This window comes from Agelaius phoeniceus, chromosome 3 (assembly GCF_051311805.1).
Source record: "Agelaius phoeniceus isolate bAgePho1 chromosome 3, bAgePho1.hap1, whole genome shotgun sequence".
NCBI lineage: Eukaryota > Metazoa > Chordata > Aves > Passeriformes > Icteridae > Agelaius > Agelaius phoeniceus.
In genome coordinates, this window is record NC_135267.1 from 106,921,829 (window position 1) to 106,948,696 (window position 26,868).

Below are 26,868 nucleotides of genomic sequence, written 5' to 3' on the forward strand. Positions count from 1 at the left end.
ATTTCTCTGGCAGGAAGCAGGGCAGTGACTCCTCTGGCAGTCAGGCTCCTCTTCTGGAGTGGTGGAGATGGCAGTGAACTTCCCCTGCAGCCTCACTGCACTTTGCTGTTTGGCACTCTGGAGCTTCACCGGGACTTCAGGTGGTAAGAATGGAGAATAATTGCTGTTTTCCTTGTGGTTTACGTTCTGTGAGTGCCGCTACGCAGTGCTGTGGTAAATAACAGCCTTTCTCCAAGCGCTGCCCACGCTGGCTCAGCACTGCAGGGCTCAGGCTGCAGCTGAAAACCCAACTGCTCCAAAGACCTTCTCCTTGTGTAGTGAACCATGCTGTCCAGGGATATCATTTAGGGGTTTTAAAGTCAATTTATGGTTTTAACTCATTTGTCAGTGTTTAAACTCAGCATGACCTTGATTATTAAATCTAAAGGCTGCGGGTAACAATCTGACTGCTAAGTACAGATGGACACTTGAGTGCAGATTAGCTGACTTTTAATGAAGCATTAACCTGTTTCATTTCTTTCTTTGCTGAGCAAGGGAACTCTCTTGATTGCAGCTGGCCTTAAATCTTCAGAATGGGAGCTGCAGACATGAGTGTTTTTCTCTGAAGGCTTTGGTCCAGTACTACTGAATATATTTCAGCATTACTTTGGTTCACATATACAGAAAAAACTCAGGGATGGTGTTTAGTTAGCCAGTAGCTTTTTTGTTCTGCTGTGGTTTCCTTTGGGGGCTGCAGAGGCATGCAGGAACTCTGCCACATCTTAAATGTAAAGATAAAGCCCTAGCCTTGCTAGGGGGAGGAAGTTTTTAAAGGAGGGAGAAATGGGGAGGAGGTTTTCGAAGCATCTGGTGGGGAAAAAAAAAATCAACACGTTGCAATCTGCTTTTTGTTTCACTGCAGCCTGGGAGGGAGCAGCCACAGTAATGATTGCTCTCTCATACTGCAGGAACAAGGTCCCCAAAGCAATCCTCAAGGAGGAAAGCACAAGAGAGGGCCTCTTAATACGACATTCAACTCATATCTGCAAAACCAGCCCTTGTTTGCTTAATAACAGGTGGTTGCCAGTTAATTTTGAGCAAGAAAAGTGTCTAACCCTACTATTGCCCAACAGATGGAGCAAGAGGAGGGCTGGCTTTTCCATCTCTCTCTTGACATTTCCAAATCCAGGAGCAAGGAAGGGCTCTGAACATGAATGCTCTGCTCCTAAGCATCTCTCCCTAGAGCAGGAAGAGTTGTGTGCTCAGATTGTGAGATCACACACCCGTGGCCTCTGAGTATGGTAGGTGCCTGGCCAAGTTATGCTGTGCCTCTGCTCCCACACAGCCTGCATGTTTCAGGAATGCTGGCATGCCTAGAGCCCTGCAGTGCTATGTGATCCTCTGAGCCAAGTCTGCCTTGTGCCTGGAACAGTGCCATCACCTTACACAAATTCTAATTTTTAGGAAATGGCACTCAAGACAAGCCAGAGATGAAATGGTCAGAAAAGGCTGCAGAGAGAAAATCAGAATTACAGGTACCTCACACCAGACAGTCTCTGGGGTTTGGAAATAGAGTACTGCAAACTATTCCAAGCACTGAAAGTGATTTCAGACCCGTGTGTTTGCCATGCAGTGACCACCTTGAATGGGAATGAAAGCACACAGAGAAAACCAAATCCTAGCCTTAAGGAATCTGAGTCCCCAGAGGAAAATGGTGGGATAAAGATCTCCCACAAGGGCTCAGTAGATTTTATACCCACTTTGCTCTGGTATGAGTCATTTTCAACACCAAGTTGTATCAGGTGAAGGAGGTAAAATGCCCAATACCCCTTAGTGAAAGCCAGGGGAAAAATATAACCTATAACCTATCCCCTGCTTACAACACATGGTATATTGAGTCTACAACAGCTGTCCAGCTTGCTCACCTCTCCAGGTGATGCATTTCAGGGGCCTGGCCATGCGTGACACTGCTGGATCTCCCAGCACTGGAGTCAGGGCTCTTGGACTCTGACTCTTGGTTTGAATAATACACATAATAGTTTTCTTTCCACCCACACAGTGTGGTTTCAGCCAGTCTCATTCACCTCATGCCCATAAAAGACGTCACCATGACTCAAGAGGTTCTCAAAACCACAAAAGGACATTGTCTACAGACTGAAAGGGGCTGTGGTTATCACCCCCTCCTGCAAAGAACAGTATCTGATGTCAACACCCCCACCACTGCAACACCTGACTTTCCAACAGGTGTGAGAGCAGATATTCAAGCAAGGTGCTGGGGAGCAGCAAGAAGAGCCCAAGGCAGCAACCTGCTCTTAGCCTGGCAGAACGTCCCAGCTGCTGGGTGAGCTCAGGAAAAAGCTGGTTCCTACAGCTGCTGGCTTGCTATTGATGGCACAGGAAAAAGCATGGCATTTCTGAGCAAGAGGACAGCTGGCCTTTTAGGCAAACCAAGGCCCTGCTCTGCCTGGAGCTTCATTTCTGCCTGCAGACAGGTCCTGCACGGCCCTCCTCAATTATCTGAAGATGCCAGTGCCTTAAACCTCTGTGAAAAGTTTTACCCATGAGCTGAGCACTGGGTGAGATGTGCTTGCCTGAGAAATACCTGTGGTCCAAGGCTGGATGGTCACATGCTTCTGTGACTCTCAAATTCCACCCTTGCTGCAGCAAGAAGACACCGTCCCACAGAGAATAGGTGTCGCCACATTTCTCCTCACAGAGAAAAGCAAGGCACAATTCTTCCCAAGAATATTTCTGGGATTCACATTCTCTGAACCTCAGAGGAAGGGAAAGCCAATTCTTATCATTTGCTGTGCCTGTGTTTGTGCAAAAGGAGAATGCAATATGGAGATTGTTTACCCAAAGTGATGGTGTTTTGTTTCCTTGGCCTATCAGGGCCAAGTGTGTGTGTGCGTGGGGACTGTTGGGTGACAGTCACGAGATTCAGTGTAGTGTGAGCAGAGTTGAGTGCTTGGCAGGTTCAGTTTAGATGTAATGTAATATAGATGTAATATAATGTAGAATAATATAGTATAATAAAGTAATTAATTAGCCTTGTGATAAGATGGAGTCAGATGCATAATTTCTCTCCCTTTGTCGGGGGTGAAAATATCATCAATAAATAGTCTTGGGACATACAAGTGGATTCTGTTGGGTGAAAAAACACCACAACACTTGCCCAGTGCTGGCTGCACACACCCAACACAGTGCCAACACAGATCAGAGGCATCAGAGGAGAGCTCATCACCTCCACAGCAGACACAAAGCCACCTGCAGAACACCCACTCCTCTGCAACACACGGCCTGCGTCTCTCAGCTCCCACCTGCAAGAAAATACAGGGGTCGTTAAGGAAGCTGGGGTGTCAGCCAGGAAGTGAGATGGATTTGGACATCCTTGGGTTGAGGAGGGATGTGGAATTGAGTCTCTCCTTTGCAGGTCAAGGCGTAAATCCCTGAGCACTCTTACAAGTGGGTGCAGCAATTAACACCTGTGAGAAGGATGTGACAGTATAAGTAGGATGTGCATAAGCAACATGTGTGATAAATTTTTGTCACCTTCCATGCTGATGATCTTACATAATTCTGTTTTTTTTTTTTTTAATAGACTTCAGATTATCAAGCTGCCCCTGCAAACTGGCTTAAGCACACAGCCTATGCTGTGTGCAGCTGCCTGTGGGTGAAAGATTTATCTGTGAAAAAAAGCTAGAGGTGATAAAAAGCTTGACTTTCACAGCAGATTGAGTACAACCTCTGTGCACAAGCACACCCAGGCTCGCTGCCTGCACGCACACAGGGTCACCTCCTGCACCTGCAGCCCTTGGCATTAGCAGTGGCTGGATGGCACCTTCTGCAGGATTGGGGATTTTTTCCTCTTCTTTGATTTCAGAAGTGGGAAAATGGAGAGGAAGGGAAATGTAAAAGGGGGTGAAATAATGACATCAAATGTAAGCTTCGAGCTGCTTTTAAATGATTGAAAAATAAGCGGTGCGTGGGGAAAGAGCTACACAGGCAAGTAAAAATATACAGTAAATGGTTTTATGAACTGCTCTAACGTCAAAGATCATGGGTTAACCCCCACATTTCCCAATTTCCATTTCCTGCACACCTTGCTTCTCCACTCCATGACCTTGGTAATCATAGAATTGTTTGGGTTGGAAGGGACCTTAAAGACCACTTACTTCCAACTGCCCTGCCACAGACAGGGACACCTTCCACCAGACCAGCTTGCTCCAGGCCCCACCTAGCCTAGACTTGAAAACTTCCAGGGATTAAACATGTGCCGGTGTCTTACCACTCTTTCAGTGAAGAATTTCTTCCTAACATCTGAATCCTTCTAACATAAAAACCTCAAGATGCCATCCAAGGTTTAAGGGTAGGGTGTGGGATAAAAACTTGTATCTGTAAGATAAGATATGCAAATTAAGAGCAGCAGGACTCTCGAGCCAGTGTTTGATATGTTATCAAAACTATACTGCACTCTGAGCAACATTTAACCTATCTTTATAAGCAGTTTCAGAGCTGATCTTTCTATAAACTGGGAGTTATAACAGAGACAATGAAATAATATTTATGATACTCTGGCTTCTTCTATAGTATTTGTGATACTCTGGTTTCTTCTAAGCAGAGCTTTTGAGCTCTGCTTTCACTTCTGACAGCATCTCTTTATGTCACTTCATTTCCTAGGACTGTTTCACCATTTCAGACACGTAAACAAAACTTACTTTGTGATGGATGCGAGCAGAGACCTTCTGTACAAGTACAAACGCGTTGGACAAGTAAAAGGGTTTAGCATTGGTTCAGAGGGCTGAAGCTCCCACCCTTTCATGTCCCTGCTGTGTTTTACCCTGGTGTTTTGTGTTGTTTCAGGTACAAATGTTACACCACCCCACTCAACCATAAGACCTGGCTTCCCTGTCCCAGTGAGCACCGACAGCCCCGAGGTCCGCAGGGCTGCTCGCTTTGGGGTCTACAGATACAACAACAGCTCCAATGACCTCTTCCTCTTTAAGGAATCTCAGATAAAGAAAGCCATGGTACAGGTAAGAGCAACAAGCTCCTGATGGTTCTCCAAACCATCTTCTAACTGACCCTCCTGTGGCATATCCAAGACACAACATCCCTGATCCTCCTCAGGGCTGCTGAAGCTGTCCCCTACAGCACTGCTACACAGGAGGGCTCTGTGTGGGTGACACACAGTTCCCAGCTGTAGCACCTGATTCCTAGCCAAAGTTTTGGCTTCTCTTTCCCCTGCCTTCACTTTAAAGGAGGAAACTGCTTTCTCTAGATAGTCAGAGGGCTGAAGTACATGCTTCATGTGGAAATCAAACGCACCGTGTGTGAGAAGAGGGATCACCCCAGCCTGGACAGCTGTCACTTCCAGAGGGAAAAAAACCTGCAACAGGTATGTGTTCCATTTATTTGGGGTGCCCAGGAACTGCAGGGGATTCTTGGTCACCTCTAGCTGTGCAATCCCTTTTAGACCAGCTCTGCCACATATGTGTACAAGCCTCTCCTCTGCAGAGCCAGCTGGGGTGAGGCCAGGTTCTCACCTTTCGTGCATCCAGGGCCAGCTCCTGCCTGCAAGGAGTTTAACCTGGCCCAAATTCCTGGGTGACTGAGGAGAGTGTGCAGAAATAGACTAGGTGCTAATAGGTTTCCTGGGTGGGAAACACTTTACACAGGCTTTCCCACTAGACAGGATTACTCAGCAAACAGCACTTTTCCTAGGATAAAGCAGGCAGACAAAAGGATGCTCTTTTCTCCTGCCCCATCACAGCCTGCAATGCTGAAATCAACCAGCAGACACCTGAACTTTCTCACCTATTCCCCTTTTATTCACAGATGCTGAGATGCTATTTTGAGGTCTGGATAACACCTTGGACACACAAAGTGCATATCCCTGTTGCCCACTGTCACCAAGACCTTTCCCCATGAGAGCCTGACTTCCAGAGAATCTCCTGCCCTGAGTTTTTCTTTGCCTGGACTGCTGAGGTCAATATTGAAGTGGAGAACAGCTGTACAGAACTGCACAGAGCTTTTCTCTCAAAAGCACATGGTTGTTTTTTCCTTGAGAAAGACACTCAAAAGAGAAGGCCTACCTTGACTGAATGTCTTGCTATCCAGGTGTGTATCTGTTTTTCCAAAACTAAACTGCACATGACCACGTGTTGTCATTCATTTGCTATCCATCCTCTGGCTGAATTCCCAAGCACTCCCAGGAAGCTCTGCTGCACTTGTTTTGTGATGAACTTTCACAAAGCCACGATGGAAACAAGTCTAAACCACAGCATGTGTGAATACAACACTAGGAAAGCTTGACAACAGGGGGGTGGTTTGCCTGGGTAGACACACACACAAGTTTTAACATTTTCCAGTGCCAGGGAAATGGTCAGACACATCTGTCAGGAAGGCAAGGGGGAGAGCTGTTCTTTTTAAGACAGAGGTATGGATAAGGATGTCTTGAAACACAAACATCCCAGAAATGACTCAGTCCAATGAGTGCTTCCGCTTTAATTAAAGTTAAGCTACCCTGTGAAAGGGCATCACTGCAAATGCCAAGGCTAATAAATCTAATCATATTGCCAAATAATAATTCTGAGGTTAAACAGCATACTTCCATCCAGGTTAATATACAACATTTAATCTCTGGCAGACCACAGCTTATATTCAGGTTCAGTACAATGATGGTCTTCTCTAGGTGGGCATCTACCATTCCTTCAAGTCTCCACTCTTCATCTGTGGGCTAATTATTGCTTACAGTGGACTAAGGTCCCTATTAGGAAGGATTTGGGCAGCTGCTGCCTTAAAACAACCATAAAAGTCTGAGCCCATGATCAGTGACACACAGACCAGCACTTCTAAATGGGCAGGGCCCTGATCTAAGCCACAAAGAACACTTTTTTCCCCACAAATACTCCTTTTTTTCTGAAAGTTGTTGCCTTTCTGCAGCAATATTATAAGTCCTATTAGCAGTAACACCCCCACTTTCAGCCCTTTTAACAACCATTCAATCAAGAAAGGCCAGTGAATGGCCTGGCTCCAAGCCAAGGTCTGGGGGTCTTAAAACAGATTGTATTAATAGTACAGCTGTCTCTGCTCCAAGTAATCCCAAAACTGGGCAAGTCCCAAGTCCTGCTTCAGAAACACCACTCGTGATGAACAGGTGGCTCAGCAGCAGCTCAAATTCAGCATCCAGTGCTGGAGAGGCAGCTGTGCTGCATCTTATCTTTGGGAACAGCAGTGTCTTGGCTGGAAAAAAAAAAACAAAACAAAACAAAAAACCAGTGCTCTAAAGAAAGCTCCAGAAGGGCCACAAGAGGATCACAAGAGGATGTAGTGTGATGCTACATTCAGCCATCACCAACAGCCTGGTGCCAAAGACAAGGAGAAACAAAGTCACCAATGGTGGATTGGGCTGTCCACAAAGCAGGAAAGCCACAGATAAGTTTGTAGGAGAGCAGGAGAAGCCAGGAAGAGCTGCTCTTTCCATCTCAGAGGGGTTGGGAATGGTCTCAAGCCCTCTTCTCCTTCAGCTGCACACTTCACACAATGCCAAGGGCTTCCAACCAGGCTGTCAGCTCCAGACAGTCTGGGCAGATCCATGTTCCTTCCTTCAGCCAGCAGGACAGCCTGGTGCTCAGGAACAGATGTCATCTGCCTCTCACATGCCACCAAGGGGGCGAGCAGGCAGCACGCTGTCACTTCAGGTCTGTGCAGAGATGCATGCAGGCAGTGAGCGTGTCACACAACAGTGGCCCCTGTGCGACTCTCCAAGCCCCTGACACACAGTGCTTCATCTCAGTCACCTCACCAAGCCAATTCTCCATCTGTCAGAGCAACAAAAGTTAAAGCCAGGTGAACTTGGCACCATGCAGGCTGACAAACCAACAGGCCTTTGCTGTTCTTGCAAGGAGAATGCAGCATGACTGTTCAGACCTCTCCATCCAAACAGAAAAGCTCCTGCTGAGAAAGACAGATCAGCCTTATGTTCAAAGCTGCATCCAAGTGTTCACTGTGCCACAGAATTCCAGTGTGCTTTACAAGGAGAAAGGCACACTGGAATTGTAGTACCCATCATCCCCTCAGCTATGGTAACAGAGCTTTCATCAGTACCAAAGAAAGGAGCAGAGCTAAAGTCCACTGAGCTCTTTGTATCACTCCAGAGCACTTCACTCAGGAAGGATTTGGGTAACTGAAGAGGAGGAAACTGCTAGCACTGACCTAAAGAGCTGCAGCTAAATGCCACTTCATCACAAAGACATGCAGCAGTCAAAAAGCCAATGTCTCTGCCCTCTGCATCTTGTTTACACCAAGGTTAACAGTTCCCCAATTCACTCCAAGGAGTTCACAGCCCTGCAGACCTTGCTGGGTCTCTGACATCTATTTCAGGTTACAATGGCAAGTCAATGATATTTTTATTGATTTATGGCATGAGGTGAGAAGGAAAACTTGTTTCTGCCAGCTCTGTATGTTGAAGAACAAAAAGGAACAATCCCAGCAGTGACATTAAGAGCTGGTGGGACAACCACAACTTGAGTTTTAGCAGAGCTTCAAAGTGGCCAGTGATCCTCAAACAAAGATCTGCATTTGCTCAAAAGCTCTGCTCTGCAAATATTTCCTCTCATACTCCCACTTTTTAAACTGCACAGGAAACAAACTGCCTGCCACCAAAATATAAAGCATTGCTGGCTGACAGACTTCCCACTCTGCATCCTCTTGACCTCAGCAGCTCCACATGAAGGACCTGGGAGCTCTGCCTGTACCAGATGCACCCAGTTTCACAATCTGACTGACTTTCAGAGCCCACTGACAGCTGGGGGAGTCACAGCTCCATGGAACCAACACAAGGTTTAGCTGGCAGCAGGCAGATAAGGAGACATGAGAGCTGCTGACTGTGAGGAAAAAGCCTTCCACACACAGCTAACTACAACAACTTACAGCTACATTTTTCAGTCCCTGCCTCAAAAAAAAATCAGCATATGAGCAAAAATCAGCTGCCCCCTGTGCTCATTCTTTTGCAGCACTGTTTTTAAACAGGTTAGATGAGAAGGCCCAAGTGTCAGCATCATCAGATCCCTGTTGCGATCACTGAGCAGACAGAGCCAGAAGCTTAAGAGGTCATTATCTCATTTGCAAAGTTTTTACTGGCAAAAAAGCAGACACAAATTTAAAGGAATTTAAAGATTTATGCAAAGACTTTGCAATCACTTTCATCAGCTGTTCATGCTGAGAAACCAACCTTTGCATAGAAGTGTCAGGGGCACACAGGTTATGCTCCAGCAGCTCTAGTACAGAAGTTTGCTTCAGACAAGAAACTGGGCACTTAACTGTGGAGTAACATTTTAAATACTTTCAGCAAAATCTTCTTGATGCTTGTGCCCTGCAGAAACATCTATTCAACCAACAAAGTAAAACAAAACACATTTTTTAAATGCACAGTTGTGGAGCACTCTAGCTCAGTTCCTTTCCTTGGATAGTTTTACTGCAGGGCTTTACATGAAATCAAAAATTTCTCCAGGCCTTTCAGGAGACAGGGCAACACTCTCTCATATGCCATAGTCTGTCCCAAAAGAAACTTGGGTAAGACAGAGGAAGCAGCCTCAGGCTTCTCTGGGAGTTATGCAAAGAGGGCTTCCTCCCTTTTTAGGGAACCACAGCCCCTTTCTTCTGCCACCAGAAGACAATCATGCTCTGACAAGACCTTTGGATACCTCTGTAAATGCTCTTGCATCCAGTAAGACTTCTCACACAAGAGAAGAGCCAGCCTCAGAGCTGCAGAGGTGTCATGTTCCTGCACTCACATAATCAAAAAAGACTGGCTGGCTTTTTCCAAGCCTGACTTGTTCCAGGTTTCTCCTTGCTTAAGGCAGGTGTGTCACCATCCATCTGCAATCAACACATCACTGACTCAGCCTCTGTGGAAGTGGAATGAGCCTGCAAAACCAGTCCCCACAGGAGCCTCAAGAGGACTTCATGCCAGTTTGTTTATTCCACAGGCATTTTAGTGCTGCTGCTTTACTCTTTCATTTGAAAGCCAATCAAAGATTAGAGATTGTTTTTTTAGGAAAAAATAGTTTCTAGAAAAATACTGTTCTTAAGCACCCCTATGCTGAATAATGAGACCTGTGTGTGTCAGTCAACCTGGGTTTTACTACAGATCCCCACACTTCTGCATACCATGGATGGATGATCAGGATCCAGCACAAGACCAGGAATGGGAGCCAGCTGAAATGAAGTGTTAAGGTTCTTATGAGAAATGGAACACCAATGGCCTGCTTAAGCAGCCTGTCACCATGAAAAGTTTGTTGCTTAGCATTGTGCCACCCGCTACAGCTGGGACTTTACAGATTCAGAGAGATTTAATCTCTCACACTGAATAAAGCCTGTCTGTCCAGCCTGTACTAACAGAGGGAGCTCATGGGGTACAAGTCCAGTCAGTCTGCAGTACCCTTAAAAAAAAAAAAATTAACAGAGAACTGCACTCTGTCCAAAGGTTACTTGGTGAAATACTTTGGCAAATAAATCACTAGTGAGAACTGTGTACCAAGAGGCAAAGCTGTGCTTGCCCCAAGGGTGCCAAAGCATCAGCAAAAAAAAAAAAACAAAACAAAAAAAAAAACCAATAAACAGCACAGCAGATTTGCTTTTTCAACCCCAACCTGAGATGCCATCAAGTTTAACTTTCATATCCCACCAGAAGAGGACCAACAGCTGCAAGGGCTGGGCAGAGCAGTGCTAACCAGCTGGTGCTGAAGCAGCCCACCCTGCACTGGGTTTTCCCAACAAGAGCAGCCCCTGGGCTGCACAGGAACAAGTCACCCTGATGCAGTCCTGCCACAGGACTGCTGCAGCCTGGCAGTAACACAGAACAGGGCGACAGAGGCACTGACAGGGAAGAGTCATTTTCATTTGCATAGCCCTCCATTAATAGAAGAGCAGAAGGCCATTGAAATCAGGCAATATTTTTAGCATCACCTTCCCCTTTTCTGGTGCTTTTCACTATATATTTATAGCAAGTCTCTTTCCTTTCCAAAGGTGAAGAAATGCAGCAATAGTGTAAATTTAGGTTGGATTGTCACCCAGTGGCAGAAAAGGAGAGAGCAGCAAAAACCTCAATTCCAAAGTATCAATGCACTGAATCACACAGCTGCTGAAGCACCCCTTGAGTTCTTCAAGATGCAAAAGCTCTTATTTAGAATTATAGTATGCTTTGGGTTGGAAGGGACCTCAGAGACCATCAGGGACACCTCCTGAGAGACTGGGTTGCTCAGAGCCCCCTCCAGCCTGGCCTTGAACACTTCCAAGTGTGGGGCATCCACAACTTCTCTGAATAACATGTTCCAATCTCTCTGCTCCGTGATCCTGCTGGGCACAGAGGTGAGACTGACAGAATGCAGTTCCCCAAGGCTTCCTTTCTTCCTTTTTTTTTTTTCTTAATGGGGGTTATTTTCCCCTTTTCTAGTTGGTGGGAGCTTAGCTGGACTACCACAACTCCTCAAATACAATGGACAGTGACTTCATCCATCAGTTCCCTCATCTTACCAGTTCTTCATCCTGAGGGAACTGATGAATTTTAACAGGTCCTGTGCACCTTCATGTTCCTCAGATGATCTAAAATGTGATTTACAGTGGGTGACTCTTCAGCCTCCCAGTCCCTGTCTTTCCTCTCTGCAACTTGGGCAATGTGGCTGGAGCACATCCTGGTGGAGAAGAGGCAAAACACTCACTGAGCACCTCAGCCATTGCCATGTCTCAGGTAATCAGGTCTCCCCTTTCCTTCCAGAGAGGGTCCTCATTTCTCCTAGTGTTCCTTTTTGTCACCCACACACCTGCAGAAGCTTTTCTTGTCGTCCTTGATGTCCCTGGCCACATTTAATTCTCTCAGAGCTTTATCTCCTCTAACCTCCTTTATCTTTACCTTAACCTTTATCTCTAACCTGATCCCTGGCTGCCTGGACAACCTCTCTGTACTCCTGCCAGGCTACAGCCCCTGCTTCCACCCTCCACAGGCCTCCTTTTAGTGTCTGAGCTTGTCCAGGAGCCCCTTGTTCATCCACACAAGGTCTCCTGGCATTTTTGCCCAGCTTCCTCTCTATGGGGATGCATCACTCCTGAGCCTGGAAGAGGTGACCCCTGAACATCCCTGAATATAACAGCTCTCTTGGCTCCTTCTTCCCTCCAGGGCTTTATCCCATGGTATTCTACCAAGTAGATCCATGAAGGTGCCAGTCTACCCTCCTGAATCCAGGGCAACAAGTTTGCTCTACACCCTCCTCCCTGCCCTGAGGAAGTTGGACTCCACCACCTCATGATCCCTGCAGCCAAGGCTGCCCTTGAGGTGCACATTCCCCCTCCTTGCTGGTGAGCACAAAGTCCACCACAGTGCCCTCATCCCTGGCTGCTCTACAAAACTCGAGTTCTTGTCTGAATTCCTTTGTGCTGCCAGCCATTCCAGCCACAAAATGTAACAGCACAGGCTTTCCTTTGCAATAGCTGCCAGCAAAGCATTCTCCACATTCTCCAGGTAGAGTATCTGTTAAGAGAGGAAGTCCCTGGACATGCATTCCAAAAACTGCAACCAAAGCCCTTCCTCATCCACCAACAATAGATTTTACAAGTGTCAGTTGAGTCCACATCCATCTTCAGACACTAATCTTCCCCAAAATCTTTATCAGTTCTTCATAAAAAGCATGTTGAAGAGGATCCTGCAGCTAGCCCTCTTCTCCCTGGAATGGTCACATAAATAATGAACAGGAGACTTTCAGGACCTGGTAAAACATGTAAGAAATACTACAAACAACCCTTTTCAGACCCATTGGAACTAGTCCTTAATAACACAGAAAATGCAATTTTCATTCATCATCCGACCCCAATGCTATAAAGAAACACAGGAGTCCACAGGTAAGGATCCAATTTGATTCTGCATGTTGATTAACAGTTAATTGCAATGTCTGATGTTACTTACACAGGTTGGGACTGAAGAAGCCCAATGGCATAACTGGATTCCTAGGCATGTCCTGGATATTGCTGCCTCTACCACAGCACCATGGTAGAACATTAGAACATGCACTGTAATCACTCCTGGACAGGAGGCACTAGAACAGAAATTAACACATGCAAGCCACCCTCTTCCACCCAAATCACACACAATTAAACTCCATCCATCACAATTCCTTCCAGAGTAAGAGGACACACAGTTGCATTAAAGGCGACATGATGGTGTCTGTTCAAGATGATTCCAAACAAGGCTGGGCACAGGAAAATCAATGGATTTCCTTGGAGCAACAAAGAACTGAATGAAGATGCCTCCCCATAGTCCTCAGATGTGAACAGTAATACAGGCCAACTGCAGAGCATGAGCAGTCAGCCAAGACAGAGGCCAGGTACAGCAAACTGTATCTCTTCCTATGGCCACAGTGCTCCTGCACCGTAACAGACTGACTGTCACTTTTTGTCACACTTTTTGTCACTTGGTCACACACTGCCTCAAGCACATGCTTCCTCTGCACCTCTGGAGCAGCACAGGGCAGTGGGACTCATCATGGGCAGGCAGTTAAACATGCTGGAGATCAAGTCTGCCAATATAGGGAGAGCGGAAGGATCCCAGGTAGAGGTGCCCGTTGTGCTCGTGTGCCTCGCTGACATAAGCCACTGTCACTCCAGTGGGATCATGGAAGCTTCTTTTGTAGGATCCTGTCTCACTGAGTTCAACAACAAGGCTATATTTGGGTACAAACTTTGTCACAGTTTCCTGACTCAGCAACTGGAAGAAAAGAAAGAGAAAGAAAATCAACAGAAGTTTTTTTCCTCCACAATCTGATCTCAGACATTCATACAGGCAAAGACCACTCCACGCTCCTCAGAAGCAGCAGCTAAGAACACAAGGACACATTTTGAGTGAACACTCTTACACAGGGTTAACACATCAATATCTGTAAAGCCAACTGGAGAAGAAACAAAAGGATCAGCAGAAGCTCATCTACTCCAGGGGCAGGCTGAAAGGCTGCCCACACAAGAGACAGCAGCTTGCTCTGGTGCAGCTGATGCCAAGCTCCCCACAGCATCACTCAGAGCTCCTGCACTGCACCAGGAGAGACAGGGACAGCACAGACCTTGTTCAGCTGGAATGAAATCCTAAGCACTGCTTGCTCTTTTTTTTTTTTTTTTATTTTTTTTTTAGGACAGAAGTATTTCCAAGTCTTTGCATTGTTTAAAAAGCATCATGCTGTTTCTTTAGCCCTTAAAAAAAACTGCATTATCCTTGCTCATCCGAAAGCGGGGTGACACAAAAACAGGCATAAGTGAACCAGAACAAAATGTCACCTAACACCATCCACAACGTGCACACTGTCTCCTAGGGTGCCTAGGGCAGTCATGGGAACAGCTCACACTTCCCAAATGCTCTTCAGACACCTGGCAATAAGCAGTTTAGGCACTTCAGGTGAAGTCTTCACATATCCAAATGAAGATCCTGTCTTGCTGCATGGTTAGAGATAGTCTCTTTTTCTTTCCTAAGATCAAGATGGAAGGCAACTTAAGAGATGTGTACCTGCTACTCAAAGAAGTAAATGTTAAATTTTACTACCTATTAATATATAAGGGCTGTTCTACCAGGGAAAAGCAAGCAACAAGTTTTAACCACAGCACCTAATGTTTTTTTAAATCTTCCTGTAAAGAGGAAGAAACAGGACAAACAAATATTTACCACTTCCATTCCTCTACTAAAGGTGATATTTTCAAAAAAAGTTCTTTTTAATATTTTTTTTACCTTAAATATCATCCTTTTAATCCATGTTTTTTCAGATAAGAAGTCCAACCAAGAAAAGCCAGGATTGGGTCTCACAGCTGCCATAGCTACCCAATATCCTCCAGAGCTGCTTAACCTGATATTGTCTGGAAGACCAGGCATATTCTCAACAAACATATCTGCTCCACCTTTCATCAGCCCAGACACATAATACCTGAAAAGTATAGATAATAGATTAGAACATCTAACTCAATCAGTTTAAATAATAAATGAGAGTCCCAATAGTTAAAAAAATAATTTTTCCCATTATTTTGGTAGAGGGAAATACAGCACTGCCACACACTTCTCCCCAGGAAAAAAGTCAGCTTACTCCACTGTGCTTAAGGAGCCCATGATGGAAAGATTATGCAACCTAGACATTTAAAGTGAAATAAAAATATTAAGTATTGAGGAAGGTCATCTTTTTTGTCATTTTTAACTAGGCATAACTGAAGTGTAGGGTTTGTCATTCAATTCATTTATTTAAGCAATCCCTACAGAGATTAGTAATAATTCCAAAGTCATACTCACCTTCTGATTCTAGCCATGGTTGTCTCCTGCACCAGGACAAAGTCTTCTGCAGGAGAGAGCTGCACACCATTGGGAAACCTCAGCCCCACCATTAAGACTTTCACTTCTTTTGTCACTGTGTCATATTCAAGGAGGCTGAAAAGAAACCATTTTTGAGTGAAGATGAATATTTATGCATCTGTGTTTCATTCTTCAGGCACTCCATCTTTTCTCACATGCACCACACTTAAGTTAAGAAGGCAGAATAGCCAGGAAACATTTGTTTGTGAACACAAGAGAAATAACAAGGCACTTGAGAGTGGCAGCATTCATGCACGATTTGTGCTGAATGCAATGCTAACACCTTCACTTTTAAAACAAAACTCCATGCCAGTCCTCTTGAAGGAAAAAGGGGAATCTCATTTATTTTGCTGCAGGTCTCATTAGCAACACCCACACAATTCCCTCACCCTCCCCTGCACAGTGCAGTGTTTACAAAGGTGAGTTTATAAAGAGAAAAAAATGTGAAGATCAAGGAAGTGGTGAATTGCACTCCTACAGCTGAGCTGACAGCAAGTGAAATGTCTGGGTGTCCTAGGGTGACGTTGTGATGCTTGATTCCTCATTTGTGTGTTCTGTTTATGCTGGATATTATTTTCTGTGCCTTCAAGACTGGCTCTGAAGAGTGAAAGTTTGGTTTTGTTATCAGCCTGCTCACCCACAGCTGGCAGGACTCACAGACAGGGCAGCACATAGTGCTGCTTCTGCTTTTTGCTTTGCTCTTGCTTCTGCTTTGCTCCTGCTTTTTGCTTCTGCTCATTAGTTAGTTTAGCCAAGCAGTTCGAATTTATCCCTGGACTGTTTTTCCTTTCCCTTTTTTGGAACCACTTGAGCCTGCTCCGGACTGGGACCTGGGAAACACCAAGAGTTTGCACTTTGTAGCTGCAGCAGCTGCCCCAGCACTGGAGGGACTGATAACAGAGCGACCACCCCCAAGAGAGACTTTCTGAATTTGTCATCTTTTTCAGAGCGGTGAAGGAGCGCTGTCATCTGGTATTGTTCATTCTGTGTGCTGGGGGCGCTGTGCCTGTTAAATAAACAGGTTCTTTCCACTTCTCTCCAAGGAATCCTTCCTGAACCAGCTGGGGGGAGGGGGCCATGTGGGTCTGCTTTCTGGAGGGGCCCCCCTTTGGAGGTTTTCTCCCAAATTTGCCCTAAAGCAGGACAGGGAAGGAGATACTTGCCGCCCATCATCTGTGCCTTCCATAAGCAGGAACAAGTAGTCTTGTCTTTGCCATTTACTGCTGGAGTCAGTGAAGTAGATCTTCCTCCCATCCCTGGTCACTGTAAGATCGTTTACAAATGACAACTTCTGGCCTTCTATGGGTGTTTTGGTTGACACAAGCATCTTTGTTTCACCTAGATACAAAAAGAAGAAAAAAAAAAGCCACACAATGTAGCCACACCAAAATGCATCTCTCTTTACTTTGTGTAGATTTGGGTTACAGGGAATTGAAGAGCTTCTCACTACCACAGTGAGATCAAGGCAGAAACAAAAGTACAGCAAACATGACAAGAGGTTTTATGTATCAATCTTTTTCTTTTCCTTTTATGAAAGCCAAAACAGCTACAACAGAGCTCTATTCATGGATCCTAGGATATCAATTTTAACAACAAAAACTATGTAACACCAGAAGATAAGTCACTGGTAGCTCTGATGCAGACAGCCAGACACAGAGAGGAAGTGATTGCTACAGGGAAATAAATATCAAGTTCTTGCATGACTCATTTCATGCAGACAGCTTCAAATCACTTCACAAAAAAAGACAGGCATTGTTTTGCCTGCAGCATCTGGCAAAACTGCAAATGAAGCCCGGATTTGTCAGTGGAAGAAAACTTTGGAGCAGAAAAATCATACCTGTATCAGGATCAACTTCATAGAGTCCATAATAAGCATCTGCCACAAACAGGGTGTTATTTGGCCCCACTCTCATGCCAAGTGGTCTTCCACACGTTGGCTCATCTCCATGGCCTCCTTGGGAAACAATTTTAAAATGGTTTTCCAAACAGAAATACAAGGCATTCAGGGTACCTACACAGGTATGTTGGGTCTGGCTGGGATGAAAAGCCCTCCCAGTGCTGTGCCTTTGCACAGGTAGCTAAAAAGGTGTTCTGGCTACTGCTGAGCAGGGCTGGCACAGCATCAATGCTCTCTCCAGCAGGCTGGGGGTGGGCAAGATCCTGGGAGGGGACACAGCCAGGACAGCTGGCCCAAACTGACCAAAGGGACATTCAATGCCACATAGGAAAGCTAAGAAAAAGGAGGAGGAAGGAAAAGCAATTATTATTTAATTTGCCTTCCAAAACAAACTCCACACGTGCTGCAGCTCTGCTTCTCGAGAAGCAGTCAGACATCACTGGCTAATGGAAAATAGAGAATAAAATATTTGAGGTTTGGTTTGTTCTTTTTTCCCTTTGCTTGCACACGTGACCTTTGAGTCAAACTGTGGCTTATAAAAACTCTATGGCATACATATGGTACATACATTCATTTAAAAATGATTCCTACTTTACTAGGTGGGAGTGAAGCAGATAACCCCACGCCATGTTTTCACCAGTCTAGAGATAATCATAGAATCTGTCAGGCTAGTAACTAACAGCTGCCCAAGCTGGGGTAAAATCAGAAAATTGGATTTAACAAAATGATTTTTCTCCAAAAGAAGTGGTTTTATGCAGGTTTGGGGGGGGGGGGTGTGCTCTGTTTTTAGAATTAAATAATTTTTAAATTAAAAAACCCTTTCTTTTTCTGAAAAGATCCAACATTGTCATGAACAGCTAGTTTCTCAAAACAAAGACACTGAAGACTTCTATATGAGGAGGAAGGGGAATTCTGCAAACCTGAAAAATTTAGATAAATTCAAGGAGATATTTGAGCCCTGAAGAGCTAAGAACTTCACAACATCAGCAGTCTGAAAACCTTAGGAAGAGAAATTTTGCAGATGGCTACAGCCTTTCCACTTCCCAATTCAAGGAGCACAAAAGTCCAGGCTCCCCATTACCACTTTGGCCCCAAAGAACCAGGGCAGCACATCCTTCCCACCTCTACCAAGCTGCTCAAGTCCAATGGAAATGAGCAGGAGAAAGGTGATTTTTCACATCCACCCCCACCCACATTCATGCCTAAATCCAGTTTCCCATCAGCAGTCCTACCAATGCTGTTCTACTTACCAGGCAGCCAAGAGAGTGCTGCCAAGTCAGCCCAGAGTCTCATCATGTGAGAGTCTAATCATGTCTAATCATCCACATAAAATTACATAGAATAAATGATGGACAAGTCAATGACAGCTAACAGGGACAGCAACGGTTCCTGACCTGAATTTCTAACTGGCAATCAGCACAGGGCTGCAGGACCTCAGGGGAATTTCTGTATCATTGCCACAAACAAAACTCCCATCAGTCCCAACAAACACCTCAGGTGAGTTTCTGTACCATTGCCACAAACAAAACTCCCATCAGTCCCAACAAACACCAGCCAGGCTCCTCAGACTGCCCAGGCACTGCTGAGATGGACATTAAGCTCCCCACAGAGATGGTTCTGTAATAAATAAGCTGCTCTCAGTTTTGCTCACTCAGTTCCAGAAATCCCATTAAATGAAGCAAATAACTCGTTCAGAAAGAGGTGTAGAATTCCACAAGAAATAACTGCAATTTAGCAGTGAGAAAACAAAAATACCATGACCAATGCAGGATCTCTAAGTGCAGCAACAACTCCCACTGTGCTTACAAACACAGGAAGGGAAATAGGTACAACAAAATGCAAGGCAAAATTCCGTAGATGGGGAAGGTGATATTTATATTCAAAAATCTCGAAGTAAGTTGCTGTCCTTCTGTCCTGGGTAACCCAAAAAAGGTGTATTGTATTCCATATCTTCCCTACACCAACCTGCCCAAGATGACCACTGTCCCTTTAGAAGCCAGGAGCTGGAAGAAGAACTGGGGTGTTTTAGGCCAGGCTCATGGAGGCAGGTGACCTGGGGTCCCTCTAAAAGAGAAGGAACAGGCACACACAGCTCCTCTGTCCTCCCTAGGGTTTGGGAGCAGAGGCTGCAGCTTTTTTTGGCCAGGCTGCCAAGAAAGCTGTCTGGGGCAGGTTCTCTGAGTCAAGGCAGTGCAAAGCAGCCTGGCAGGTTTGTTTATCTCCAGGCTTTGGAAGATTTCTGCCTTCTGGCTGCTGCTGCCAGGGGCAGCTCAGTTTCTGGGCCACAGAGAAGGTTTCCTTCAGATCTTTTTTTGCTGCTGCCACCCCGGACAGCTCCACCAGCACCATCCCCTCTCTCCAGGAGTCCCAGCCATTGACCCAATTCCAGCTGCCACTGTCAGGAGAGCTCCTCTCGGGTGGTGTGGAGCAGATGGATCAGCAGCATTTGACTGGTTTTGGAGAGGATTCTTCTGTTTTGTCCTTGTTCCCTGGTGGCTATTTGGTGAATGAGGGAGCTCTGTGATCATGGAGGCTTGGTTGCTGTGTTGTTTTTCTTTGTCAACAGGATTCAGCACGTTTGTATCTAGTGGTTATTACTGTTATCTTGGTTGTTGCTGTTTTATTTTTAGTGAACTGCTATTTTTTCATTTATCACACTCATCTCTCCTTATTGGTGAGAAAGGAAGGGTTAAAAATATGAGGAGATATAACTCATTTTGAAGTGTCCTGTCTGTATAATTGTTTTAAACCAAGACACTTTCCCAGTCTCAAATTAGCTTGAGTTCATTCATTCACACATGTTTAGAAGTCCTCAGTTTTTATGAGGTGGCCCTTCAGCTCAGAATCTTGGTGACTTCAGCTTTCACAAATATTAGACCAGGTTGCTGCCCATTTTTTTCTTAAGACACATGCTTTTTCTGGATGGACTAACAGGAAAAGGAATGTTATTTTTGTTGCACTTTACTCTTGTCCTCCTCCCAATGTTAAGATGCAGGGTCTTCCACCAGCACATCATCCATGGTGAAGACCTGGTAGTCATGACACAAAACCTCCTTGCATTCTTAAATTTTAAAACTGGAAACTGTATGCTTTTCTATCAAGACCACCCATTTCCATTCATTTGGCCCTCTGTTCTACTCTTCCTTCCAATGTTCCAATATTTTCACTCATACTTCCCTGATACAAACGCATTAATATCTCTGCTACAAATTTCTGCAGAACAAGATGTGCACCTGCAATCCAGACTGAACACAGCTTAACCAACACATGCCCTGGACCCAGACATTTTCAAACACACTCAGGAGCTCGGGAGCTGTCACTCACCACAAGGACCGTGGCCAATTCTGGCTATTGTTTGTATTTCCCCATCTTCAATTTTGATAATCTTCCCATCAGCTGTCCCAGTAAACAGAACATCTGCAAAAACAACTTGTGTGATTAAGCTGATCACAAAACAATACTGGTAAGCATCCTTCTACTAGTATGAAGCAGGGAATAAGGAGAACTCAATTCATTTATTCACAGAAAGCTTGTTCCCAGTCAGGTTGATTATTTCACTCATAGGTCAGCTGTCCCTTGCAGGAAGGTTTCCATAAAGAGTTTCCAACAAGACTCATGAAACCAGGCAATATAAAAAATCAATCAGCTTCAGGTAATCCCTTTAGCACATTGTTAACAGATACAGGTAAAAAAGTGTAATCTGAGGAAAGAATTTACAGTAGTTTCTTACTGGGCAATGTAATTTCTTACAAATATTTTACTCATAAATTAGAAGATAAAATAGAAGGAAAATAAATTATATGGCACCTACTGAGCACCTCTTGCACTGAAGGATCTTTCAGTAGGGGTTAAGAGAATTTCCAAGTCTCCCTTCAGGAGCCACAAGAAACAACTCCTGCACAATGCTGGGTTCCCACTAAGAGGATCTCATGGCATTAGAAGCACAGGGAACTGATTAAGAAATTGCTCAGAGGTGGCATGGGTTAGTGACTTGGGAAGAACCCACCTGCCACGAGAGAAAAGTGGCATCTATGTTGGTTAGACTTCTTGCAAGAAGAATCCAAGCTTTTAGAGTTATTAATATGGAATATGAGGGAGTTATGAATATGGGATATGATATTGTGCAACAGCATTAAAATGCAAACAAGATATTTATCAATCTGAGATTTGTTTTCTGTCATAAAAGCAAAGATCAACACCACAAAATTCAGCTCACTCAGCAGCAATGAGCTTTACAAGAACAGGTAGTAGTTTCTAAATATTAATTCCCAGTTTAGAGGAGTTTCTAAATGTTAATTCCCAGTTAATTTTTCATCTCCCAAATGAAAAATGGGACCACTTCCTCCAAATGTAAGTAGCCCCTGACTACACTGCTGATGCTCTCAGTCCTGGAAGACAGGGATTTTTAGTGTGACAACAAGATTTATTTCTTGTTGTCACATTAAAACATCTACATAGGAGAGATTACATACAGAGAAAAGCAGAGAGCCAAGCCCAACAAATCCTAGAGAAAGAGGAGAAAAACTAAACATAGCACAGACAACCTAGGTTTTTCTGCATAACACAATTACTTTTAGGAAACCTGCACATTGAAAATAATTCCCAGAGCTTGTTATCTAAGAGGTCTACTGCTGAACAAACTCTCCCCAATGGAACAACATTTAAAGAGCCTTCTTTAGGAGCTGCTTTTGTCAGTGCTTACCCCCAATATTGACAATGGACTCTGGTCCAACCAGCTGGTTCTCCCACAGCCGTTCAGCTTGCCGTAACTTGGTGTTGGGCTCTAAAACACCCGTCAGGAGGGGAGGCTCCTTCAAGCTACAAAACAGGAGGACCATGTGATCCTTTGCACAAAATTCAAACATTCTTGAGCAACACATTTGATCATTTTTTCCCCCAGTTTGCCAATTCCTGCACACCTGATTTATGCTTTACATAAAGCATAGTTCAAAAAGTGTTGCAGCAGCTTGAGCCCTTGGCCCTCAGTGAAAATGCAGTTCTTGTCTCACAGAAGGCAAGAGTGCACCTGTGTAATTACAAGCTGCACTGACAGCTTGGGTAGCAGACAATAATTTTCTAGATTAATGATTAAAGAAACTAATTCAGCTCCTTCCATGATCAGCAGGGACACATAACTGCACAAGATGGCTCAGAAACAGCCTGGCTGTGGATAATGTTGCAATCACTCCCCAGTTTCTCAATCCAGACAGAACCACTTTGCACTGTTAACTCTTGTTTGCTGAAACACAACAGCAGAGCTCACAGGAGAAGTCAGGCTTCTAGAATATTTGCTTCAAAACAAAACAACCTTTTACCTTATGGGCTGAGGGTCTATAGGACAATCCAGGAGAACAGTCACTCCAAGCAGTGGCACAGCCACAGACACAGCCAAAGTCAGGAAGGTAACACGGAACACCTTGCTGCTGTAAGTACTGCCAAAACCAAACAAGAAATAGGATTAACATCGTTTTCAGACACAACAGTCCTTAAAATATCTGTAGCAACCTCTTTTCTTCAGAAAAGGAACAGTAACACTTTTGCACAACCACCATCCTCACCTTCAAGGTCCATTTTGAACATATTAGGATAAGAGAAAGGTCTCAGGATACTGGCATAAAAGGCTGAACATTTTTATGTGAAGGTTTCATTCATGCTACAAGTTACAGCTGACTAAAATAAAAACAAACAAACCAAAAAATAAGCCAAAACAAAACAAACTACCTGAGAAACAGGATATTTTGGTTGTGGTTTGGTTGGGGTTTTTTTAACTTGATCTTTAGTTTTGGTAATGGTTTCTATCCAGCACAAGTTTTGAATAAAAACTTCCACTAAAACAACACACACAGAAGAATCTAAATGAATGGCTGCTTAACTTAGTCACCACTGGTTTGAAACTCAAACTCCAGAACACAAAAGCAATTAATTGTTTTCTCTTTACCCATTAAAACACACAATAAAATAAGTAAAAGTTTCTTCCACGGGAGAAAACTGCAGTTTGCTCTCTAAAGTTTTAGAGGAATCAATCAGGCATTTACAGAGAAAAGCAGAGAGCCAAGCCCAACAAATCCTAGCCTTGAACTGGGAAAGCAGCACATCTAATTTTAGCTGTTCTGAACCATTCACTGGCCCAGCCAGCCAGGCTCCTGACAGGATCACTTAAATAAAGACAAACAGTGCCTGGTGGTGCTGCACTAATCCCTGGACCACTTCCACTGTTTTGTCCTTCATTAGTCAATCATCCAGACAGTAGGGAATATGAACCACTGCCCAGCACAAATATCCCAACTGGGCAGCTACACACATGCACCTGTGCTGCTGATATCAGCATCAAGGTAACCTCTGGGATTATCAGTGACAACAGCAAGGACAGAACTAGGCACCAGGACTTAGGCAGGATTTAAGCACTTTACACCTACTGCTTTAACAGGAGATGTCTTGAGGAAGCAAAAACCTCCCAGTCTGGGTCCCCTTGGACCTGGAATCAAGAGCAGGGTGTATGGACAAAAGGCAATCCCCAAGTTTACAAAAAGATTTCAGCCTTTGGCCTGGTCTGTCCAGTGTCCTCCAAGAGATGAAAGCTCAACAATGTAAGATTAAAAGTACTGTCAGCAGACACCTGAGCACCTCTGGGACAGCTGAGAACAGCTCACACAAAAGGAGCTGGGAATGAACAGGAACAGAATGGGAACTCATCTGCCAAAGCCAACCTAATTAAAGCTCCTAAAAGCTTAAGTAAGGACCATGTTTCTGATCCTTAAGCAAACTTGCAAGGGACTGACAATAAAGGAAAAAGGCATGAAGAATAAGGTGACAAGCAAACTCACACTTCAAGCCTGCAAGCTGCAAGACCTAGTTTAGATACTGCTGAAACCACAAGAATTTAAATATAACCCAAAAGCTTTACAAAAAAATAAACTAAAAAGTCATCTACTCAGAATCCTTCTTAATCTACACAATATTGAATAGTGACAACTGTCAGTCACTGGAGAGAACCACTGAGGTAAAGGTCCACTAACAGTGAAACAGAAAATCTTAGTCAATTGTGTCTCTGTGATTAATCCTACATGGCCTGCAGCCACAAATCTCAATAAAGCAACTTACCAGGACTCCAGCTATAATTACAGCAATTCAGTTGTTACTACAACTAAAAAGCCAAGACATTAAACCAGCTCTTGAAGACAACAGTAAGCTGGCAAGGTGGGTCACCACAGCCAGGAGGCCAGGCTGCATCATCCCCTTGGCAGAAGAGCTGCTGGCCTGGAGAGAGAAGCATCAGTCCTCAAGAGTTTCTGCCATGGCTGCCAGCAAGAAAAAGGCCAGGCCCAGGAATTTCCTCCACTGTTTTCCAGCCCCAGTGAATACTCTGGGTCAGTGATAGAGCTTTAGAAATGCAACTGATTTGAACACCAAGAGAGGCTGAAGGCAGGAGGAGCAGCCTCTCAAGCTCAGAGATGCTGATGCTCTCCTCCAAAAACAGGGACAGAGTCCAAGCCATCAGCCTTTCATTCTCATGACCCCGAAGGGCAGAGATAAGAATCTGCAAAGTACTCAAGTCAGAAGTGCTATAATAGGTGGTGAACAAAAGTATTACAAGTCATCAGCTACCTTATGCAATGAAAGGCAAAACAAACACTACCACTCCCTTTATTACTGCAACTGCCTTTAGTCACAATGAAGAGATTTCGTTGCGAAATTCCTAAACAGAAAATTGTAAATAGAATCCTTTTTTAACTTAGCCACAAACCGACTGTTTATTAGGTCAGACACGTGTAGATCAGTCAAAAACCCGCAGATCGCTCTTTAAACTATTACCAAGACATAAACACCCTAAACCACAATTACACAGGACTTAATCACAGCCACAATAAACCTGCACAAGCCACACTGGGATAACTTATTTCTTGCCTGGCAAAAGATAAACAGGAGAGGGGAAGAGAGGGGAAGAGAGGAGAAGGGAAGAGAGGAGAAGAGAGAGGAAGAGAGGGGAAGGCAGGGGAAGACCAAGCCGATTTTTTTTTTTTGTTAAAAGCCGTTCCTGCAGGTCGGCAGAACAGGTGAGGCGCTGTCCCAGCCCCTCCTCACCGTCAGCCCCTCCAGGAGGAGCAGGAGCACTGGGCTGGCACCCGCGGGTGCCCAGCACCGGCCAAGCCGGGAAACCGCGGCCCCGCTCCGCAGCGGCCCCGTGCCCCCAGTACCCAGCCCCGGGGCACCCCCCAGCCCTTCCAGCCCCTCCGCGGGCACTCCGAGCCCGGCCCGCCGCTCCCCGCGCCCGGCCGCGCCCTGCGGGCGGTGTCTGCGCCCTCCCGGGGCCCCCCCGGGGCCGGGCCCAGCCTCGGCCCTGCAGCCGCAGCCTCACGGCGGGCGCCCCGCCCGGGCCCCACCTGCCCTCCTTGGCCTCCTGCGCCGGGCTGTCCTCGGTGATGACCTGCGGGCGGAGCGGCCGCCGCTGCCGCAGCCCCTCCGCCTCATTCATCCCGACCCCGGTCCCAATCCCGCGGCCGCCGCGCACCGGAACCGCGGCCCCGCCCCTCAGCCCAGCCCCCGCCCCTCAGCCCAGGCCACGCCTCCCGAACCTGGCCCCGCCCCTCCACCCTCAGGCCACGTCCATCACTCCGAGCACGCCCTTCAGCGCGGCCGCGCCTCACGCACGGCCCGCGGTTATTCTCCAGCCCTTGGGATGGCGGAAAAGCTTCACAGAAACACCTTGGCCGTGACAGATGCTTTGCATGTGCCAGAAATTATTTCCTTCCATAGGAAAGTTTTGGGATTTTTGTCATTTGGGTACACTGCCATACAAAGTGTGGCTCTCCCTCATTCACTGGGCCTCAATTACAGGCATTTTTTTGGGGATTTTGATGAATATCTGAGCTTTTTAAACAGATTTCACTGTCACCTTTTTCTTTGTAACCACAAGAAAGGCACGGCCAAATTTCCCCTCTTAATATGAAAACGTCTTCAACAAAAATAATATGATTTTCTGATTAAACTTTTACTGACTCTCACCATAGTCAAGTTACTTGGGGGTTTCCTTTTCCTGCTTGAGGCCAAGGTTCAGCCTCAGACTAAAGCACCTCTGAGTGCCATGAGTGGCAGCATTTAGGGCAATCTCCTGCCAGAAGCCACCAATGTCCAACTCCCTGCCAGTCCAACAGCAGGGAGATGGGAATGTCAACATGGGAATGTGCTCAGTCAGTTTTTGAAAGCAACTCTTTGTGAAAAACGCCAATCACTTGCTTTTAAAATTTTAAAAGTTTAATAGTTATGAAATGGTTATAAAAATAGCAATATAATTAGAGTAATAAAAATTTTGGACAAATTGAATTAGGACCATATGAGACAACAGGAACAAAGAGTTACGGATGTCTGGGTACCTTTTTCTGAGCAACATAAGCCTGTAAAAGGACACCTCTTAACAGAGGATTAACCCTTAAAAACATTTACCTGTTGCATATTCATACACCTCATCCATGATGCATAAATTCCATTCAAACACAGGATTCTGTCTGGTCAGTGTCAGCTTCTTCGTCATAATCCTAATGACATCATCCTGCCTGAGTGAGGCAGGAAAAAGTTTGTTTCTTCTGATAATGGAGCAATAAATTCTCTTTCTCTGAAAGAT

The 26,868-nt window shown here is 45.2% G+C and overlaps 2 protein-coding genes across 6 annotated transcripts; one reads left to right on the forward strand and one right to left on the reverse strand.

The window, feature by feature from the left end:
• Window positions 1-13: 13 nt before the first annotated feature.
• CST7 (cystatin F) lies at window positions 14-6,139 on the forward strand. Of its 2 annotated transcripts, none has more exons than XM_054629497.2 (4): window positions 14-143; window positions 4,843-5,015; window positions 5,261-5,377; window positions 5,818-6,139. In XM_054629497.2, the coding sequence occupies exons 1-4, from the start codon at window positions 68-70 to the stop codon at window positions 5,908-5,910; spliced, it is 459 nt and encodes a 152-aa protein (XP_054485472.1). In that variant the 5' UTR covers window positions 14-67; the 3' UTR covers window positions 5,911-6,139. The 2 variants fall into 2 exon arrangements, with proteins under 2 accessions (XP_054485472.1, XP_054485473.1); XM_054629498.2 differs by having other exon boundaries at window positions 15-140.
• Window positions 6,140-12,877: 6,738 nt separating this feature from the next.
• On the reverse strand, window positions 12,878-25,787 carry APMAP (adipocyte plasma membrane associated protein). 4 transcript variants are annotated; one of them, XR_013181541.1, is made up of 10 exons: window positions 25,631-25,787; window positions 22,565-22,681; window positions 21,952-22,067; window positions 20,574-20,666; window positions 17,190-17,306; window positions 16,516-16,690; window positions 15,293-15,427; window positions 14,744-14,936; window positions 14,389-14,486; window positions 13,603-13,738 (listed from the first exon to the last, which is right to left on the reverse strand). XR_013181541.1 is itself a non-coding variant. In XM_054629496.2 (9 exons), exons 1-9 carry the CDS (start codon window positions 25,720-25,722, stop codon window positions 13,529-13,531), a joined length of 1,245 nt encoding a protein of 414 aa, XP_054485471.2. In that variant the 5' UTR covers window positions 25,723-25,787; the 3' UTR covers window positions 12,878-13,528. The 4 variants fall into 4 exon arrangements, 2 of the variants coding, with proteins under 2 accessions (XP_054485471.2, XP_054485470.2); XR_013181540.1 differs by having other exon boundaries at window positions 14,299-14,486; XM_054629496.2 differs by lacking the exon at window positions 14,389-14,486 and having other exon boundaries at window positions 12,878-13,738; window positions 17,190-17,303.
• Between the last annotated feature and the right edge of the window lie 1,081 nt (window positions 25,788-26,868).